The sequence below is a fragment of the Solanum tuberosum genome, unplaced genomic scaffold, assembly GCF_000226075.1.
Source record: "Solanum tuberosum cultivar DM 1-3 516 R44 unplaced genomic scaffold, SolTub_3.0 scf00181, whole genome shotgun sequence".
NCBI classification, from domain to species: Eukaryota; Viridiplantae; Streptophyta; class Magnoliopsida; order Solanales; family Solanaceae; genus Solanum; species Solanum tuberosum.
The window spans coordinates 117,092-137,833 of record NW_006239106.1 but is presented as its reverse complement, the minus strand read 5'-3'; the positions used below and the strand labels follow the sequence as shown (position 1 = coordinate 137,833).

At 32.1% G+C, this 20,742-nt stretch overlaps 2 protein-coding genes across 2 annotated transcripts; one reads left to right on the top strand and one right to left on the bottom strand.

The window, feature by feature from the left end:
* The first annotated feature begins 2,897 nt into the window (after positions 1-2,897).
* On the top strand, positions 2,898-9,408 carry LOC102581111 (NADPH-dependent 1-acyldihydroxyacetone phosphate reductase-like). The gene is made up of 3 exons (XM_006354631.2): positions 2,898-3,368; positions 6,278-6,437; positions 8,879-9,408. The coding sequence occupies exons 1-3, from the start codon at positions 3,032-3,034 to the stop codon at positions 9,213-9,215; spliced, it is 834 nt and encodes a 277-aa protein (XP_006354693.1). The 5' UTR covers positions 2,898-3,031; the 3' UTR covers positions 9,216-9,408.
* Positions 9,409-10,630: 1,222 nt separating this feature from the next.
* LOC102580771 (regulation of nuclear pre-mRNA domain-containing protein 1B) lies at positions 10,631-16,718 on the bottom strand. The gene is made up of 7 exons (XM_006354630.2): positions 16,119-16,718; positions 13,876-14,123; positions 13,497-13,652; positions 13,213-13,369; positions 12,528-12,670; positions 12,398-12,433; positions 10,631-11,746 (listed from the first exon to the last, which is right to left on the bottom strand). The coding sequence occupies exons 1-7, from the start codon at positions 16,192-16,194 to the stop codon at positions 11,030-11,032; spliced, it is 1,533 nt and encodes a 510-aa protein (XP_006354692.1). The 5' UTR covers positions 16,195-16,718; the 3' UTR covers positions 10,631-11,029.
* Positions 16,719-20,742: the final 4,024 nt, after the last annotated feature.

The window sequence follows — 20,742 nt, the reverse complement described above, 5'->3', positions numbered from 1 at the left end:
AAAAACCGATCCAAACCGAAAAATCAAACCAAACTGATAGAATAAAAACCAATTTTATTTGGGTTTGGTTTGGTTTGGTTTAGATTTTTGAAAACCGATAGTATTTGGTTTGGTTATGGTTTTATTCGAAAAAATCGAAGAAATAACCAAACCAAACTGATGAATTATGTACATATATTTTATTAATATACATACTTAATATATTATTTTTATAAACAATTTTAAAGATCTTATACATATTTTCATTCAAATTTCTTTATAATTTACTTATTGAAAGCAAAAATGCCCAAGATGAAACATTTATCTTATTGATTTCATGTATACGACTGTTTATGTCAATTTTTTGTGGGACTGAAAATGTTATTGTCTCTTCCTTCTAGGCGACTATAGTGAATTTTAAAGCTTTATTGATAGTAAATTTAGTGATTAAAAGTTTAGTAATTTAAGTCATTCTAACTATTTTTCGTTTTGAATGGATTGTTCACTTTTTTTCACATTTTTAAATGAATTGTTTCTTTTATTTTTGTGTATGGTTAATAACCGAATAACCGAACCAAACCAAACCGAAACCGATAATCACCAAACCGATAAATGTATATTATATTTGGTTTGGTTTGGTTTGGTTTTGATAATTCTAAAACTGATTAAGTTGGTTTGGTTTTGGTATTGACCAATAACTGATCCAAATCAACCCGTGAACACCCCTATGTGTGGGGGAAGGGTGGTGGGATTGACTAATGGGAGGTTATGAGTATAACATTAAATAAGGAAGTGTAATCAATGTAAAATCCCTATAATTGTGTAAGAGATAATTATGGGGTATTCTTTATTTAAATAATTTAATAATAATATAAAATTATAAAAAATTACTTATTTAATAAAGTAAAATTTAATTAATTTATAAATAATTAGTGATATGTTATAACCCGTAATTAAACTGTTATAAGCAAGAATTTTTTAAAAGTAGATTTAAAACCTGTAATATTGACTCTTAAATGTGTATATGGGGTGATTTTTCCTTTTTTTTTTTTTTTTTTTTTATGATTTTGATAGAGACAGTTTACTTACCTATAACTATACAAAATAAATAAGTCTATTGTTCATCGTTCATTTTTAATTGTCATAATTTCTTTACTTTTTAAGAATGAAATGATAAGAAATTTGATTAATATTTTATGATATATTTTTTTTATCATATTGATATGCAAAAAATTACCATTTATAGTACTTTTTGTATAGGTTTTGAATATCTAAATTTTTTGTTTAAAATATCGAATTAATATAATTTAATTTAACTTTAAAAATTAGTCAAATTAACTTTCAAAAAAGATAACATAACAATTAAAAGTGGCACGTAGTTACTTTTCATTTTTAGTTATTTTAAAATTATTTTTAAAAATAGAAATAATTTAAAGCAAAACTATAAAATGTATGTATCTTGAGTTTATCAACTAGAAAATGTAAATACCGGATAAAACGAAAGAAATTTTTGATAACTCTCTTAAACATTAAATAATTAACTTATTTTGAACGTAATGTTGGAAAAAAGCTTTAAAAAATCAATTATTATAGACTAGAAGGAGTAGTTAGTAACAATAATTAAAGGACAATTTGTCAAATATTATTCCTTTGCTACTCTTCAATTTTTTCAAAAAATCAAAGATAGTTGAAAAAACTATTAAAGAAAAGGATAATTTCGAAAAAATAATAATTAATATATCTTTAGACGAACCTTTTTTTTTTTTTTGCAAATTAAATTGAAAATGGATGATTACTGAAAAAGATTAAAAATAAATAAACTTTTCAAAACACATGAATCAGAACGAATTCTTTTAAGATTGGAAAATTTAAAATATAACATAAGATTAGTGGTGATCGAATTGGTCTTTGATATTGTTTATCATAAAAATCGTCATTCCAAGTAACAATAGGATTTGTAACAAATAATTAAAGACAAGTGAATTAAGATTGAAATACCTGCTAAAACTCTAAGTCATCTTCAGATCGAATTACATAATTACTGCTGAGAAAAAGAGTAAAATATAGGAATTATGTTAGTATCATTATTTGGTCTTGTAAAACACTTCAGACACAATTTTTGTGATTTCTTTTGTTAAAAATGATATCCATATGTATATTTTTATCAACTTACATGGTCTGCTAGTGTTGCCTATATTATGCAATGTTTAGTCTGATAATATTGCTGATAAAAAAGTATCATTGTAGCTGTTACTGAAATGGATTAATGGAATGTCAACAACTTTTGCTATGTGTTTGTTAGTTGCTCATTCGTGGGACTCTAGAATATCCATTTGATTTTAATTGAAACTCTACGAGACGTGTTTGATTTCAGTTATAATAATTTAACTGATTGATAAAATAATATATGGGTGCAAATCTATTTATTCATGGATTTTCTCTCTCTTAAGATTTCTCCGTTATTAAAAAGTCATAGTACTATATTTTTCAAACTAGGATGATAATCAATAAAAACAATTAACTCAAACAAAAAAGCTATTTTGAAAATTTTGGATCAAATGAAATTTTTGTATAATAAATTAATGAGTATTCAATTAAACATGGATCATGAGAATTGAAAAAGATAGACGTGCACAAATCCCATATTTATATAATCACCATTCGAGAAATGGGCTCCATTCAATTTTTTTTTTTTTTAATTTTCCATTCAATATATGATATTCATCATCAACATATTAAATTTGCATGCGCACTGCAGGGCTATATTGAAATAACGCTCCCAATAACATTTATCTCACTTTAACGAATCATACTTTTATATGTTATCTCAAAATAAATTATTTTATTATATACATAAAGAAATTAAAATTTATTTGAGAACTAGGTAATACCTCAAATCAATTAAAATTATTATAGCTTATATGTCACGAAAGAAGGGTATCAAAGAGTCAAATCTGCGAAAGCTATGTACAACTATATTATTGTCATCAATCTCCATAGCTGACAAAATTCCAATCTCTTTACAGCGAAAACCTCCAAACCTTTCTCTGTCATGGAGGTGGAAAACAGAGAAGTAGTTCTGATAACTGGCTGCTCAAATGGCGGAATAGGGCATGAGCTAGCTCGAGCTTTTGCTGCTAAGAATTGCCTTGTTGTAGCTACAGCTCGATCCCTTACATCCATGTCCGATTTCCAAAATGACCCACGATTCTTTCTTCAAGAACTTGATGTTTTATCTGAACAAAATGTGACGAATGTACTCACAAAAGTTCTTGACAAATTTGGGCGAATTGATGTTCTTGTTAATAACGCTGGTGTACAGTGTATTGGGCCTCTTGCTGAACTCCCTTTATCTTCTATTCAACATACCTTCAATACCAATGTTTTTGGTATGCATCGTATTACTATTTAACTTCCAATATCCCTTTATGTTTCACCCTTGAAATTGTAGTTCAAGTGTTTGTTATTATGCCAATTGATCTTGGTGTGTGTGTGTTTATATGTTAATTTTGTTTATTGAAGTTCTTGATGGGTGATTTTTCTTGCTTTAAATTGATGAGAAGTGAGAACAACAAATGGTTAAACAGTGTGAACAACCAGCTTACATTCTCGTATTTTGATAGCTCAGGAGGCTGGTGGGGCATCCATGGGTAAGCTGAGCTCTTGGTTTTACTGGATTGATTTGGACCACAGAGCAATATGGTCCCCGTGGTTTGGTTGGCAACTCACCTATGCGACGAATTCAGGATTTTCACTAGGGAGGTTTGAAAAATAAAAATATAGTGCCTAAGATTTGAATTTTGAACCCCCTAAACCACTTAGCCAATATCTAGGATGTGTTGGTATGAAGGAAAGTGTTATCTTGAAAAATATTTTCTAGAAAATAAGTGGATTTGTGTTCGATAGGTAAGCAAAAATCATTATCCTAAAAGCATTTGTATATAATTTAGACAAATACTATAGGAGGTAGGAGTATGGATGATGGGATGAGGTGTGTTTTGGAGCTAGGGAGGGAAGGACACAGTTAATATGGAATGTCATTAGTAGAGCTTGTTTTCCCTACTTTCATTAGGAAATTAATTTTCCTTATTTTCATAGAGAAAATGTTCTTCAAAATATTTGACCAATACATTTTTTGAAAAACATTTTCCTTCCTACCGTGTTCAGGGAATTCAAAATGTATATATGTACATAAAAATAAAAAATTACCCTCCTGCCCCTCTAAATCCGCCCTTGCAAAGAGGTACTCCCTCCGTCCCATTTTATATGGCAACATTTGACTGGGCACGGAGTTTAAGAAATAAATGAAGTCGTTGAAATGTTTATCAAATTGCCCTTTAAAAAGTAGATTTACTTTTCTCTCTCCTCATAAATGTATTGAAATATTATTTTAAGATTAAGTGGAACCAATAAGGGTAAAAGAGGAATTGTATCTTTAAATACTTACCATATAAGAAAATGTGACATTCTTTTTTGGGACTGATCAAAAAGAAAATGGTGCCACATAAAATGAGACGGAGGGAGTACTAAAGATGTGAATTTGAGAGCTCATTTATGATTGTACTACAAAACCAGAGAGCTGAAAGGATGGATACCCACCTGTCCTTTTCTCATTTAGGAAGTTAATTTGGTAATATAGTTGAGAATATGTTATCAGCAGAAACAATATTTGATCTATATATTTATTTTATCCTATGTGTCTTATTTGTTACTCCCTCTGTCCCAATTTATGTGACTTATTTTTTTTTTTAGTCAGTCCCAAAAAGAATGACACATTTCTATATTAAGTAACAATTTGACTATAAAATGTCTATTTTACCCTTAATGAAATGATTTACAGCCACACAAATTTCTATCATTCATTTTGGACCACAAGTTTTAAAAGTCTTCCTTTCTTTCTTAAACTCCGTGCCGAGTCAAAGTATCTCACATAAAATGGGACGGAGGGAGTAGTATTTTGGTTTGCTTACTTGTTTAACCAACAGTACACTAGGGATATTTGAACTAAAGAGGGCAGTGTGACTTCTGTGAGCTGTTGGCTTATATGTCTCTTGAAAACATTGTTTAGCATGCTTTGCAGATCCAATGGTCTGGAAATGTTTAGAGGTTTTCTTAGATTTGTTCACTAACAAGAGGTTCATTAAATACATCAAGGAAATGATTATATCAAATTAATTACAGTCTATTTATTGTAACTTCAAAGCTGTTTATTGAGTCAAGAATACTGTGTAAGACAGATGGGGAGGTTGACTGTCATTTTCCAAATTGATTAGCTGAACCTGTTTTAATTTATTTTTTTCAAAGCATTATTGGTTTACTACTTTGCAAGGAATGAAAAATGACTTTGTGACTAACCAAATTCAAACTTTCGAACCAAATGTCATTCTTTCCGTTCTACATAATTGGAATCAGTAATCTTTATATTCACTTGAACCATCCACCGAGTTTAGAAGGCTGTGATTGGTCCAAAGGGCGGGTCACAGATAGATTTCTCGGTTATCAAAAAAAAAATATTCACTTGAACCATTTGGTTGTGGCATGCTGAATAATTGAGTGTCTCGTTAACATCATTAGCTTGTTGTTGGTGCTGTTCTCACTAATTGTGTTGTATCTTTTACTATTCCCTATTTCCTTGCTTCTAATATCCTCTTTCTGCAACTAGTAACATGAAGTCTCTCGATATAGAATTATACACGATTCTTTTAGACACTTGTCTGTAATCTTCGACACTCTTTGTCATCCTGTTATGTGTTTTTTTAAAAATAAACCTGCATTTGAGACATTATCAATTAAGTTGGAAAATATCAAATGCACATTTAACATTTTCTTTGAATTGTCACAATTGTTGAGAAGTAAAGTCGGGAATGTTTAGTGTTGTTCATGCTAGAATTCTTTTCTATTGGGGAAAGTAAACACATTATTGGAACCTACCAAAAGGAAAAGTTTGTTTTCAATGTAAGATGGTTGTAATAAATTAAAATTATGCTAAGAGAGTTAGAAGATGATTGAACTTCTTTAGAAAAAAAATATTGGCAAAATGATTGAACCTATACTACAATGGTTTATATTTCGGTGTTCACATCCTACACTCTTTGTCCTGATAACAAGAAATCATTGTGTATCTCCTTTTCCCAAATAACTAATTTTCCATCTTAGTCTGGTGGAGCTGGAATAAATGATTATTTCTCTCATTTTCTTACTTCTTTTGTTTTATTATTTTCTTTTACTTTCCCCTGGCAGCAGTTTTATTCGCTTCTTTTTTGGTGTTTGTTTATGACATTGTTTTATATTTCCATAGGTCCCATAAGGTTAATTCAATCTGTTGTCCCGCACATGGCATCCAGGAAACAAGGGAAAATTGTCAATGTTGGAAGTTGTAGTGCTTTGTCTCCAGGTCCATGGGCAGGTGCTTATAGTGCATCCAAAGCTGCTGTACATTCATTTACTGATACCTTGAGGTACGTTTGTATGCAATAACTACCTTTGTTTTGGATGCTTATTCTTCTTTGAAGTGCTAGCAATTCTGTAAATAAATTTTACTAAACTGACTCTTAAACTTTACATTATTTATTGTGCCATTGTTATTTGCTTAATTTTTTTTATAAGATTTGTTTGGGTATTACCTGTTCTAATTTCACCTCTTTGAGACACTACATTCTTCGCCTTTGTTATTCTCTTATGATGAATGATTCAGCTTTTTACATAAGATGTACAGACAGCTGGAAAAGTTTCTTTGAACATGTCCACCTTCTCGCTCCAATAGTGTTACCTTTACACCGGATAAGAAATCACCTGTTCAAACTTCATTTTTTAGACCAAATTAGCTTTCTGGCCTTGTTTTCCTCCTGTGATCAAATATTCCAACTTTGTAAGCATCTTTTTGTAATACCAATTAGTAGTCAATAAATCTTTCCTTGGAGTAGCTTTTAGAGCACACACAGCTGAGCATATGTTTGGCTACATACTAAGTCATATAGTTCAAAATAGGAAGGTTCAGTCTGGACTGTACACCTTAATCAGTACCAAGTTTGTGACAAAAGCAGGCACTGTTCGAACTTGTGGTGTACCATGTTGCAAGTTGATTAGGCTATTGTATCAAGTTCTTAAGTTTTCTAACTAAAACAAAAGATGAATTTCACTCTTGCCAAGTTGAATGTCCCATTTCCTTTTTGTTCTACTTCTATCCCAATAATGATTTTCAGTTTCCAAAGAAAAAGAGTTGATCTTACAACAAAATTTATGTATCACAAAATCTTACCTCTGGTTACTTTTGCAACTCTTTATACAAATTTCTCTTTAATAAATTTTTAACTAAAAAATATAAGTGTAACATGGTCTATCATCTATGATACATGGATTTGGCTACTGAACATATCCGATACAGATGTCTTCAAGTATCTGCTATGGTTTCATGTAACTTGTTATTACTTCTAAAAATATTTCGAAGACTTGGCACAAAGTAACCGACACCAGCATTTCAATACCAGTATGCCAAGGCAAATGAAGAATCCATGTAAAAATATAGCTTCACATCTTACCTCTTAGCTACAAAGTCTTCTCTTTTCAATTCTCTTCTTAATGTACTTGCCGAGTCAAAATATGATATTCATTTTGGAACAGAAGAAGGTTATCTGTTGGCTTTTTCTCAAAAATCTTGCGACAGTTTTCTAGTGCATTCCTTCAGCTAAAAGATTTCTTTCTCATTCATTTGCTCGCTTTCTCCTCTACCATCTCCAGCTACCGCCTCCATCATTACCATTTTGGTTATCTGAAATTTCTTCTCGGTCTCAGATTGTCCATATGTTAAATTTTGAGAAAATCTTAGCTTAATTTGAAAATTAATGCAAATCTAGGAAAAAGAACTGTAAAAATAATCTTCTAGGTAAGAGAGGTTCACTCAAACAACCAGAGGGTACTGGTGAATGGGATGCTTAATGATCTGCACAGAGTGAGGGTTCTATGACCATACTCAAACCTTACCATTGTGAATCTCTATTCTCTAATTATGTGACAGTTAAGGCGTAAAGGAAAAACAAGATCAAATTGAAAAAGTTATTGGGTAGATTAAGGTGTTCCAGCTCAAAATAAGAATGTTCACTTATATAGCATCTACCTGTAAGGCCTCGTCAGCTTGAATACCCAATCCCAGGCAGTGATACTAGTATTATAGCTCTCAAAACTTAGGATGTCTATTTATATAGCATCACAGATGTTACTGGCTGATGTACCTTACTGCAAGCCGGTGATTGAAGGATGCTAGTTGTTGGCTATGCTTCATTAATCACCAAGTTATTCTTTTTATACCAACTCTAGGTTGTAAGAGAAGATTAGGTGTTGAGCTATTTTTTTTTTTGGATAAGTGAACCCGCAGCCGCTATCCTTTTGGGTGTGCACAGGGTAAACCTCGCTCTTGTGCAATAGCTTGCAAACCACAGAGTTGAGGTCAATTGCACTAGGCAAGCCCCGTGCAACAAGCTCAACCCAATAGGCCAACCTCCTGCTGTTACAGGCAAGGGGTTTGGAATTTGAGACCTCTATTATGGAAGTCTTAAATTAGGTGTTATGCTATTGAAAGACCTGTAATATGCTTTTGTGGTGATATGCTGGCTGATGTTCAGATGCTTGGGATTGTATCCTCTTCTAACAAATCATTTCTTCAACTAACTTATTATCATCCACCTATAGGTTAGATGGTAATAAAAGTCTTTATCATTTCCTGATGCCACAGCTGACAGACAACGTTGAGTTCATGTAATGCCTGTCAAAGCTGCTTTACTCCAATGACCAAAGCTTCTGTACGGATCAATTACTTCTACTAACTTATATTTTTCCTCATTGGAATGGCATATGTACGTTTTTATGTTGTAGTCCTTATTGCTCTACTATGCGCTATTTGTAGACTGGAACTTAGGCCATTTGGCATTGATGTCATCTCTGTTGTCCCTGGAGCTGTGACATCCCACATTGGAGACACTGCCATTGCCAATTACACTCAAATGCCAGAGTGGAAGTTGTACAAGAATTTTGAAGAATCAATCCGGGCACGAGCACACTTCTCACAAGGCCCAAATTCAACTCCTGCAGAAGAATTTGCAAAGAGGACCGTGAACGCGGTGCTGAAGAAGAAACCTCCAGCTTGGTTTTCTATTGGCCATTTGTCTACTGTTACTGCAATCATGTACCATCTTCCAATTTTTATCAGAGACTTCATTGTCAGGAAAGGAATGAAGTGTTGATACTGCATTCTTAGATTTGTATCGTCATTTTAACTTCTCAGTGAGGTGTGGTTTCTGTCCCTTATAAGCAAATGTTTTTTCTTGGTTCTCCATTAAATAAAGAGTTACATCAATGAAATATACGGTGCTCTCACAGGATTGTGAAAGAAATCGTGTTTCCTTCAAATACAGCTCCTATATGTATTGACGCTTATTTTGTTGTTGAATTCTTGATGGCAGGCAGGTTTACCTTTCAAATTATTCGTAATGCAGGGTGGACATCCACATGAATAATATATTTCATTTACATAATAAGAAAACAGAACCTCAGCCATCATTTTCATACTAGAATTCTTTTAAGCAATAGTCAAGCTCAGCCTTACGAACTCCGGAGCTGCTTGCTTCTCTCATTAGGTTAATGGAAAGCAATTCACACCGACATCAAAGTTTTTTTTTTTTTATTTCTCATTCGGTACCCAATAACTTGACTGATCTGAATTTGTGTCAGGGAGGGCCTATAAGAGTAGCACTTCCTATTAAGAATTTTTTTCATAACCAGGGTGGTTCAAAACTGAGATCTATGATTAAGGGAGGAGAAGTTTCATACATTACACTCACATCTACGAGACTAAAGTAGCTAAATGACAATAATAATCCCATAAAGTGGAAAGGGGTGCACAGACCTTACTGCTATTTTAGAAGTAGATATAGTTTTCGATAGATCCTTAACTCAAGAAAGATTAGTACAAAGCAGTATAAATAATAAAGAAATAACATAAATGGAGACAATCATGGCAAATCTCTATGCGCAACCTGACAAATCATCCTAAACAATAGTCATAACAAGATAAAACTATAATCAAAGTGTCAAAACCTACCGATACTACGACTAATAGCAACTAGCAAGCTCCCGTACTTATGCCTCCTTTGAAATCTCGGATACATACTAGTATTATATACTTTTAAATATTAAACTATAGGCATCGTGACAAACATTTGAAGTAGGAAAAATAGCAACAACGATACTACTTAAAACCCCTAAAATGCACAATGAGTTATCCAAGTTAGGGTGTGTTCGGTACGAAAGGAAAAAGTTTTCTCAAAAAATAGTGTTTGATGCCAATCAACCGAGCCACCAAGTTTGAGAATAGGGTGGGATTCCTGGATCTAGTGGCAGTGAATCACTGATCAAAGAGCAGATTTTGGAGAGATTCTTCATCGATCTAGTGGCCGGTGAATCACTGATCAAAGAGTGAGCAGCCGCCAGGTTTAATGATTTGGTGGGATCTAGCCACTTGTTTTCCTAGAGAAAAACACTTCTTCTTTTTTTCAAAAATTTTGAACTATCGAATATGAGAAAACTGAAAAAAGTTCTTCCATAACACACCCTTAGACTTAGCATTTCATAACTGGCATTTGTACCGAAAACAGAAATGTGATGAAAACAAAGCTGGCTATTTCATTTACCAAGTTTATGGGAGACAGAAAAACCTAGTTCTTCAATCCTGTTTAACTAGTAATACAAAATTCTCAGCAGCCATCATGCTAATGTTACATGTATGATGAAAAGGAAAAACAGAAAGAATCCCGAAGGAATCAACAATAACATCGGATGAAGACTATCATCATCGCAGAATTTTCTAAACTGTCTTGAAGATGGAAAATAAACACTAATGGTAATATCTATTACCTGCACTATCAGCTGCTCTTGCCCTGTATATAACACTATGCGTCGGCTCATGATTTGTCCAACGAACCTCCTATTGTTCACATCTGGAAATTTGTTGTTTCTGATACCAAGAAGTAATGGTCAGTTTGAAAAGAGTACTCCTCTCTTATTGTTGTGAATGATATGGTTGAGAATAGTACATCATTCCAGGAGGCTGGACAGGAGTGACAGGACGGAAATTAGGAGGGGGAGGAGGTTGTTGAGGTAATGGTGCTTGTTGCTGTTGTGCTACACCCTGCTGCATCATCGACAATGGTTGCTGTGTCATAGTCATATACGACGGAGGTGCTGGTGGAGGTGGTACAGATGGCAAGGCAGCAATACTCCCATAACTATAAGGGCTCATCATTCCTGCTGATGGCTGTAAATACTGCTGGGATGTTGGATTAGCAAGTGAATGATACTGACCTTGATGCACTGTGGGATGAGGAGCCAGCATGGACTGATAAGGGTTACTTGGGGGAGGATTATGTAACTGTGCTGACATTAAAGCATTTGAATCAGATAGAGAGTTTTCTGGTTGTGAAATGTAACTGTTGGTGGCCAGATATGATGAAGGTTTTGCAAGCCCAGCAGATTTTGCCGCCTCAGCAGCAAATGTAGAGAGGACGGACGACATGATATACTGAGAGGAGCTAGAAGCTGTAAGCTTGTCAGCTACCTCAGCTGCAATTGCTGCAGCTGTCTTCTTGCTTGTTTGTCCTGCTTTTCCATAGATGTCTGGTGTAGTTGTTGTACCCGAAGGCTTTCTTTCTCCCACATAATCTTCATCATCCAGACACTTTCGCATGTTGCTGGCTTCCCCCGCCTGTGCTTCCGCCACCTGAAAATCCAATAGATAAAATTAGTTTGTATTATTATAAACTTGGTGCGTTTGACTAAGAAATCACGCAACACACTTAAATATTTAGAATGCTCAGAAAGAAGAAGCAACATTCGGCTAAGGTCAGAACGATATACAAACCCATCCACTGTATTACCATTCCATGGTAGAGAACCATATCGTAAAGCAAGTCCAGACAGACTGCCAGTCAGTGTATCAGTATGACAACTCAGTGGCTTCAGCTGATAAAATTCACTTTCTGTCAAATTCTATATATCTCAAGATTCGAGCATATCCAAATTTCCATCTTATCCACATGTCTTACGCCACTATGCGTCTAGAGTATCGCCGTGTGGACACAAGAAATAGCAATAACATCGATTTTCCTACTATGTTCACACATCTCTCCCCAGTTTCCAATTATTTGGGGAGGTGTTCGAGAAGCAGCATGGAACCCAACAACTCCCTTTCCCTCTCATTGTATCACATATTGAAGTCTTCCTTCACTCCAATTCTATTTTCTACCGTCCAACAACACCAACATCCCACCCCATCCGCAAACTCAAAAAAGGGACAAGGATAAAGCATATAACTAATAGCAGTGTAAGAAAACAAAGTAATAAGCTTAAAATTAATGAGTGAAAAAAAAACCTGTATCTGAGTCCTAACGCTCTCTAGTTCAGATTCCTGACAAAATTAAGAGACAATGAGATGGACGATAAGTACAGTACCATATATGCCAAAAGAATAGGAAGATTGAAAAGATGCATTTATTACTTACCTGTTCAATTAATGCTTCCCTTAACTGTGAAACAAGGGTCAATCTATTGGTCTCAACAACTTTTAGTTTCTCAATGGATTGTTTCAACATCCTTTCTTCCTCCTCCAGTTCTTTGGACAAGGTTTTTCGCTTTGGATGTTTTGCTGCAACACAAGATAATATGCTCTTAATTCCCAATTGTAATTTACAAGTAACAAAGTTTGGGAAAAAGGACCATAAAGAGATGTCTAATCTATCATTCTGTCAAGATCTCAGCCGTGTAATTCCATTAATTTCATTGGTGTTCGGGCCAACTTGCCTATACAGCAGGAAAGTACAGGTTTCTATGGTATCCTGTCCAAAAGGCTGGGGCAGATAGGTGCCAACCAAGTATGCCAGCTGGTATTTGAACCCGAATTCTCCATGCTGTTACACCCATTACCTCAAACACCAGATCCCCTAGGAGGCATGGTTTTATTCCTTTTTATCTGTAAAAGTTATGCAAAAATGATATTTTTTTCACTCTCTTGGATTGAGAATCAACCATTGTTCTTTCGATTATTGAATATCACTAAATCACAGGCTTCAGTATATCTTCATCATCCACCCTTTTTATAGATATTGAGGTGTACTAAGTTCATTGTCAACATAATGAGCAATCCATGCAGACGTGTTAATTTTGCATTCCAATAGAGAACTAGATTACCTCTTGCAAGGGCCATGTCAACATCCTTTTCCATCTTTCGCACATGGTGAACAGCAGACTTGCATTTGCTCATTTCTTCATCTTCAGTAGAATGCTCACTGACTACCAAGTGCAATGCTGACACTATTTTTTCAGCTGTTCCTCCAACGGTCAATTTCTGGTTACAAAGCAGTGTTAGGAACAAAAAGTAATACTGAAAGCAAGATAAAGCAATTAAGTAATCAGTGGATACAAACAAAAGTGCTTTATGAGGAACATGTCACAGTTTTTGGACCGATGCTCACCGTTCTTATGGACCGCGTGTCCCTTTTAACTATTCTGACAGAACGACTTCGCTTTCTTCCAAACTCCAGTGGTGGTGGCAGCTCTTCTCCAAGCATTATATCTTTTAGGCTCTGTGTTCGAGATCCAAAAACCTTCCTTTCTTCCCATATTTTAACCTACAAACCATTTAAGCAAGAGTGTCAAACTACTATATCTTCTTTTTTTTTACCGAAACAGACAGTCAAACTATCTCAATAATTTCTGAGCAACAGGTTGATCAGACACTGAAAAACAAGAGCAAAAGTAGGCTGAAATTTTGCCTTTTGTGCTGTGCCCTGTCCCTACATAAGCTAGGGTATGGGGGCCAAAAGTTCAGAAGCAAAATGGCAAGAAGCATACCAATCTGGAAACTACATTCTTTCCATGTTCATCGCCTTTTCCGACAATCTCCTTGAGTGCTGAAGGAAGAACCTTCCAAAACTCGGTGACAAACTCATTTCCTTTACGCTTGCTGTTTTGCAGGATGTCATTTGCAAGGTACAGTAAAGGGACTTTCTTAGTCATTTCGGAACTGTGGAACTGTTTACCCCATGTTGTAACAACCAGCTCTGCTTTATCTTGGTGGAAAATGCACCAATGGGACAATGCTGCATTAAAAACCAAGACAAACAATGTTAAAGGAAAAAAAGTATGAATTGGGATGCAAAGTACCAAATAGAGAAGCAAAAGAAATGTTCCCAAGTATCACTCCAAGTGATGATCTTATAAGGCTCACAGCCAATATGCAACTAAGGATTTATTAATGGAAGCAAAATGAAAACAGAAAAGCCACAAGATGGTAGAGAACAAGACAAAAGGGAGACATTATCTGCTATGTACTAACACATGTGAATGGAAATATAAGCCCTTTTGGTTTAGTTTGCTAGTTGTGCATTCCACAAATGAGAGCAAGAAGAGTTCAAACTGCAAGTGAGAAGGCTTGAACTTCATATGTAAGCCCCAAAATTTAAATATACATAGCAATCATCAGTATGGACAAATTTACTACTCCCTCCGCCCCGATTTATGTGGTAGTGTTTGACTGGGCACATAGTTTAATAAAAAGAGAATTACTTTTAAAACTTATGGTCTAAAACAAGCCAGACATTTGTGTGGCTATAAATCATCTCATTAGGTAAAATGAGAAGTTTAAAGATAAATTGTTACAAAATAAGAAAGCATGACATTCTTTTTCTGGGATAGGCTAAAGAAGTATGTCATATAAATTTGGATAGAAGGAGTAAAAGATTAGCTCCATTTGTTTGTAAGTTAAAAGTAGGTTTGAAGACCCAACCTTCTACTTTAATCTACTTGTGGACCTCAGATAGGAGAAATGCAATCTTATTCTAACAAGATGTAGTGGGAGAGAGGAATGAGTTGTTTTTCTTTATATGGAGGGGAGGTGGGAATCAGTTAATTTGTAAAGGCAAGATGAGAATTGGTATAAAAAGTAACAAGCAGTTACCCATAAGAGTTGAGAAATACAATGAAAACTTCCCTAAAAGATTAAATGAGATAACTTAAATTTGCAAATGCCAAAATACCATAAAGTACATAGAAGTACTTGATGTATGTATACAGAGAATGCACCTAGATCGCCAAAAGTAAGGTTCAAGGCTATGTATAACGATAATGACCAAAAAAGAAACAGTTTATAAGGACAGTCACCACTCTTTTCTTTTTGATAATGGTGGTATCCAAGTTAACTTGTTCACACCTCGACAATTCCTAATTAAACATCATTCAGACTCTACCAAGTCTTGAGTTTTCATTTATACACGTCCAAACTATATCAACAAATGATACAGAAACAAGTATCTTCTTATCAACACTTTGGTTAATGCTCTAAAATGTGGAGCTTGTCAAGAACAAAATACAAGCTGAAGCAAAATCTCAGCATGATTGAAGTAAATGAAGCACACATCAACGTCAGATAGGTAAAGAAAATGTCACTGATCTCAATGGACACTGGCAAACATGAGATGTACGTATGCAGCACCAGCATTACTTCTTTCCAGATCAAACATAGAGAACGAAAGGGCAGGAATTTTCCATCTTCCCCTTTTTTCCTAAAACGTACATCGTCAGTGCTAAATTGGTATCTTAATTACTTCTTCAAAGTTAAACTAAAGGATGTTTGAGTAACAATTTTCCAAACAAAAAATTCATTCTTATGGGATTAAACATATTCAACTTGTAGTAGGTCTTTATTGTTTAGGTATCCAATTGAACTCCACAAACTGGCCAAGTTGATTCTCAATACGAAAAAATAAGACAATCAAGTAAATTTAGTATACATTTACAAGTAAACACACAAATCAAATACCATCTGTTGACACTAAGATTAGTAGATCAAAAACTAATCTAAACAGGGAAGATTGATAGACCATCTATCCGCCATACAAAATTATGTATGAACCACTACAATTACTAGTCAGATTCAACCGGAGGTACAAGTCCTCACTCAATTCTGTCAATTCACAATGAAACAACTACCAAGATCTAAAAGAGACATCAGAAACTGAGTTCCAACAAACATTTCCATTAATGGGGTAAACATAGCAAATTCAAAAAAAAAAAAAAAAAAAAAAAAAGATTCTTACTTTCAATGCACTGCTGAGTGGTGTTAAGCTTTGAAAGCTTGTCTGCAAGAGTCTGCTCATTCAAAACACTATTCATCCTACCTTCCCTCTTCACCAAAAAAGTTGATGAAATCAATTTAGAACCTAAAAACAACAACAAACCAAGCAAAACAACTGATGGAAACAAAGAATTCGAACAAAGTTTCAATCTTTAATCCAAGAAATCAAAAGGGGTTATCCTAAAACCATCCAATTGAGCAAATGCTGATTCAAAACTGAAAATAAATGCTCAAAATTTTGGTAAATTCCATTTGAACAAGTAAAGAAAAACCCTAGAAACAACCCCCAAAACTAATAAAGTTTTCAACTTTCAATCAAAAACTACAAATCAAGATTAGCAAATCTCAAGAATGAAACAAAGCCAAGAATGGGGCTTTGTTTCAAGAAGGTTTAGAATTGGGGAACCCCATCACGAAAAAACACTGAAAAAAACCCCAAAGAAGAGATTTTTGGGCGTTGTGATACAGAGTGAATGAACAAAACAAAACGTATATATAAGAAGAGAAAGGAGGGAAGAAAGACAAAGTGATTCTTAATTTTTCTTATTTTGATCTTTTCTGGATTTCAACAATCTATTTGTATAAATATTCACATTTTTAGCCTTCTAGCAGTCTACATGATTTTTCTGCTATGTTAATTGTCTTGCCATCTATTTTCTTTCTTTTTTTATTATTTTTCTTTAAATGGATTTTCTTTTTTTCATATATTATTGTGCACTTATTGGAAAAAATCGTTATTTTAGGACAAAAATTTAGGATAAAATCATTTTTATGTAGTATTGTATTGATTATTTGATTTTATTGTACAAATATTTACAGAATAAATAAATATCAAAAGTGAAAGCGTTTGTTAAGAAATTATGTAGAGAAATATGATACAAATATAATGTATTTTATAATTTATATAAATCACACTAGATAAAAGAAAATCTAGAGAAATAAGAGCTAAAATGAGGGGATTGTTTGATGTTGATATTATCAAATTGAGAAATTAGATGAGTAATTGTATTGTTTTTTTAAAGAATATTGGTCTGTACACTATTTTATTGCTTAGAAAAAATAAATCAGTACCCAACTTATTGAGGTGGACCAAACAAAATAAAAATAAAAATAAAAATTATAAACTCTAAAAAATTCTATCATTTGAATTAATTATAAATTTTTATTTTTTCCTTCTCTCTTTTAATATCTGGATACATCACTCCACATCTATCATATGTTACAATTTGTCGAACAAAGTTTCAATCTTTAATCCAAGAAATCAAAAGGGGTTATCCTAAAACCATCCAATTGAGCAAATGCTGATTCAAAACTGAAAATAAATGCTCAAAATTTTGGTAAATTCCATTTGAACAAGTAAAGAAAAACCCTAGAAACAACCCCCAAAACTAATAAAGTTTTCAACTTTCAATCAAAAACTACAAATCAAGATTAGCAAATCTCAAGAATGAAACAAAGCCAAGAATGGGGCTTTGTTTCAAGAAGGTTTAGAATTGGGGAACCCCATCACGAAAAAACACTGAAAAAAACCCCAAAGAAGAGATTTTTGGGCGTTGTGATACAGAGTGAATGAACAAAACAAAACGTATATATAAGAAGAGAAAGGAGGGAAGAAAGACAAAGTGATTCTTAATTTTTCTTATTTTGATCTTTTCTGGATTTCAACAATCTATTTGTATAAATATTCACATTTTTAGCCTTCTAGCAGTCTACATGATTTTTCTGCTATGTTAATTGTCTTGCCATCTATTTTCTTTCTTTTTTTATTATTTTTCTTTAAATGGATTTTCTTTTTTTCATATATTATTGTGCACTTATTGGAAAAAATCGTTATTTTAGGACAAAAATTTAGGATAAAATCATTTTTATGTAGTATTGTATTGATTATTTGATTTTATTGTACAAATATTTACAGAATAAATAAATATCAAAAGTGAAAGCGTTTGTTAAGAAATTATGTAGAGAAATATGATACAAATATAATGTATTTTATAATTTATATAAATCACACTAGATAAAAGAAAATCTAGAGAAATAAGAGCTAAAATGAGGGGATTGTTTGATGTTGATATTATCAAATTGAGAAATTAGATGAGTAATTGTATTGTTTTTTTAAAGAATATTGGTCTGTACACTATTTTATTGCTTAGAAAAAATAAATCAGTACCCAACTTATTGAGGTGGACCAAACAAAATAAAAATAAAAATAAAAATTATAAACTCTAAAAAATTCTATCATTTGAATTAATTATAAATTTTTATTTTTTCCTTCTCTCTTTTAATATCTGGATACATCACTCCACATCTATCATATGTTACAATTTGGTTTGTGTACAATGTATCTGGTACAAATGTTATTGTTGATACATAACTCCAATTATTTCAAACCTAAATCAGTATGAATCTGGTTTATAGTTATGTATTTGATTTCTGATACATAACTTATATATCTGATACATAACTTATGTATCGTTTGCTATGTATCGGGTAAAGGAACAATGTTTCTGTGAGTTCTGAAATTATTATAATTTTAAAAAAATTAAGATAGAATGTAATTAGAGCCTAAATTATTGAAGTTTTTGCATATTATACACAAAAAAAAAAAAAAAAAAACTATGCCAAACAATACCTTAGGACCTCTAGGATAGCCATATATAGTCTCAAGTTTTATACTTTTAATACTTGAGTATCTTTGGAATTTTTTTCATGGTTGCTTTTGTTGGCCCTATATATATTTATATCTATATATAATAAGCCACAATGCAAAGAATTTTTATAGTATTTAGTTACATTGTAACTATCTTGTTAGCTTTCAACCAAAAGCTAACAAGATTTTTAGTTACATATTTATTATTTAGTTAAATAATAAATATGTCATTGTATGAGCTATTTATTACTCATTTCTTTTGAATTTGTTAATCTGATTTTGATCTGACACATAGTTTACGATTCTTTTATATTTATTTTACTATAATAAATAATTTTATAAAATATTATGAATCACGATAATTAATTACTTAAATATTTAAAAGATATAAAAATATATAAAAGATCTGATTGACTCTTCAAATTTTACCGGTGACACATAAATTGGGACAAATGAAATAATATATATTATTTGAAAATTTCTTAGAAAGTACTATAAATTACAGTAATTAACAGCTAGAAATATTTCAAAGACAAAAAAAATTGATTGAATCTCAAAAAAAATTTAGTACTACATAAATTGAGAAAGAAGAAATGACCTCTATTATTTGAAAATGGCGTAAAAGTATTACAAATCATACGATAAGAATTAACAATTTAAAATTTTAAAAGACTTTAATGCTTTATACTTATTCTATTTCCACTTTGGACAAAAATATCCTCCCAATATGCATATTTTTTTAAACAAAAAGTGGGACCCATTATTGATGTATTGAAGGATGCTTTGGTAATTTTCCTATGATGAATTCGTTTTGTTTGTTGTTTAATTTTTTTTAAATAATTGTATAAAATATTATAAATCACAATAATTATTTACTTAAATATTCAAAAGATATAAAAATATGTAAAAGATTTGATTAACTCTTCAAATTTTACCAGTGATGCATAAATTGGACAAATGAAATAATATATATTATTTGAAAATTACTTAGAAAGTACAATAATTTACAGTAATTAACAATAGAATATTTTAAAGATAAAAAAAATTAATTGAATCTCGAAATTTTATTAGCACCACATAATTTGAGAAAGAAGAAATAACCTTTATTATTTCAAAATTGCGTAAAAGATATTACAAATCATACAACAATAATTAGCAATTTAGAATGTTAAAAGACATAAAATTTTTTTTACCATAGTTAACAATAATTAAAAATTTAAACTATTTTAAATTAATATTAAAGTTTGATTAACTCTTTAATTTTGTCTTTGTCACATAAATTGAAATAAAAAATAATACATATTGGGCCCGTACTAGCACGAGCTCCGATGTCTAGTATATTTATATATAATAAGACTTGTGACCTAATTACCGCGATAGTGTGTGTTGATTTACTATGTGAAATTCATTTTTTGATGTATACAAAAGAAAATTTACTCTATTGCATGCGATAATTAAGTCACAAGACTTATTATATTGAAATTTGAATGGACATACAATAATACTTGTGTTAAAATTTTATACTCAATAGATAAATTAAGAAATATTCTAATGGAGAAATACGTTCTTAGATTCTTTTTTATATGGTTGCTAAAAGTATGAAGACTATAAAACAATGATAAATATGGTTGGTATATGCCAAGAAAAATTTACTCTATTGCGATAATTAGATCGCAAGTCGCTCTATATGATACTTTTGTTAATTTTTGATACTCAACAAATATAAATTAGGAAATATTATAATTGATGGGAAATACATTGTCATTTTAAGATGTATGAAAAAAAAATTACTCTATCGCGATGATTAGATCGCAAGTCTCACTATATTAAAATTTGAATGGACATACAATTATACTTGTGTTATATTTAACAGATAAATTAGGAAATATTATCACCGAGTCATACGTTATATATATATATATATATATATATATATATA

What these genes read in the sequence shown, in the direction of transcription:
- LOC102581111 (XM_006354631.2), top strand. Translation starts at nt 3,032, where the DNA reads ATGGAGGTGGAAAACAGAGAAGTAGTTCTGATAACTGGCTGCTCAAAT. An exon ending in CTTCAATACCAATGTTTTTG is followed by an intron (nt 3,369 to 6,277) that starts GTATGCATCGTA and finishes ATATTTCCATAG; the next exon opens with GTCCCATAAGGTTAATTCAA. An exon ending in TCATTTACTGATACCTTGAG is followed by an intron (nt 6,438 to 8,878) that starts GTACGTTTGTAT and finishes CGCTATTTGTAG; the next exon opens with ACTGGAACTTAGGCCATTTG.
- LOC102580771 (XM_006354630.2), bottom strand. Translation starts at nt 16,194, where the DNA reads ATGAATAGTGTTTTGAATGAGCAGACTCTTGCAGACAAGCTTTCAAAG. An exon ending in CACTCAGCAGTGCATTGAAA is followed by an intron (nt 14,124 to 16,118) that starts GTAAGAATCTTT and finishes TTTTTAATGCAG; the next exon opens with CATTGTCCCATTGGTGCATT. An exon ending in TGACATGGCCCTTGCAAGAG is followed by an intron (nt 12,671 to 13,212) that starts GTAATCTAGTTC and finishes CTTGTGTTGCAG; the next exon opens with CAAAACATCCAAAGCGAAAA.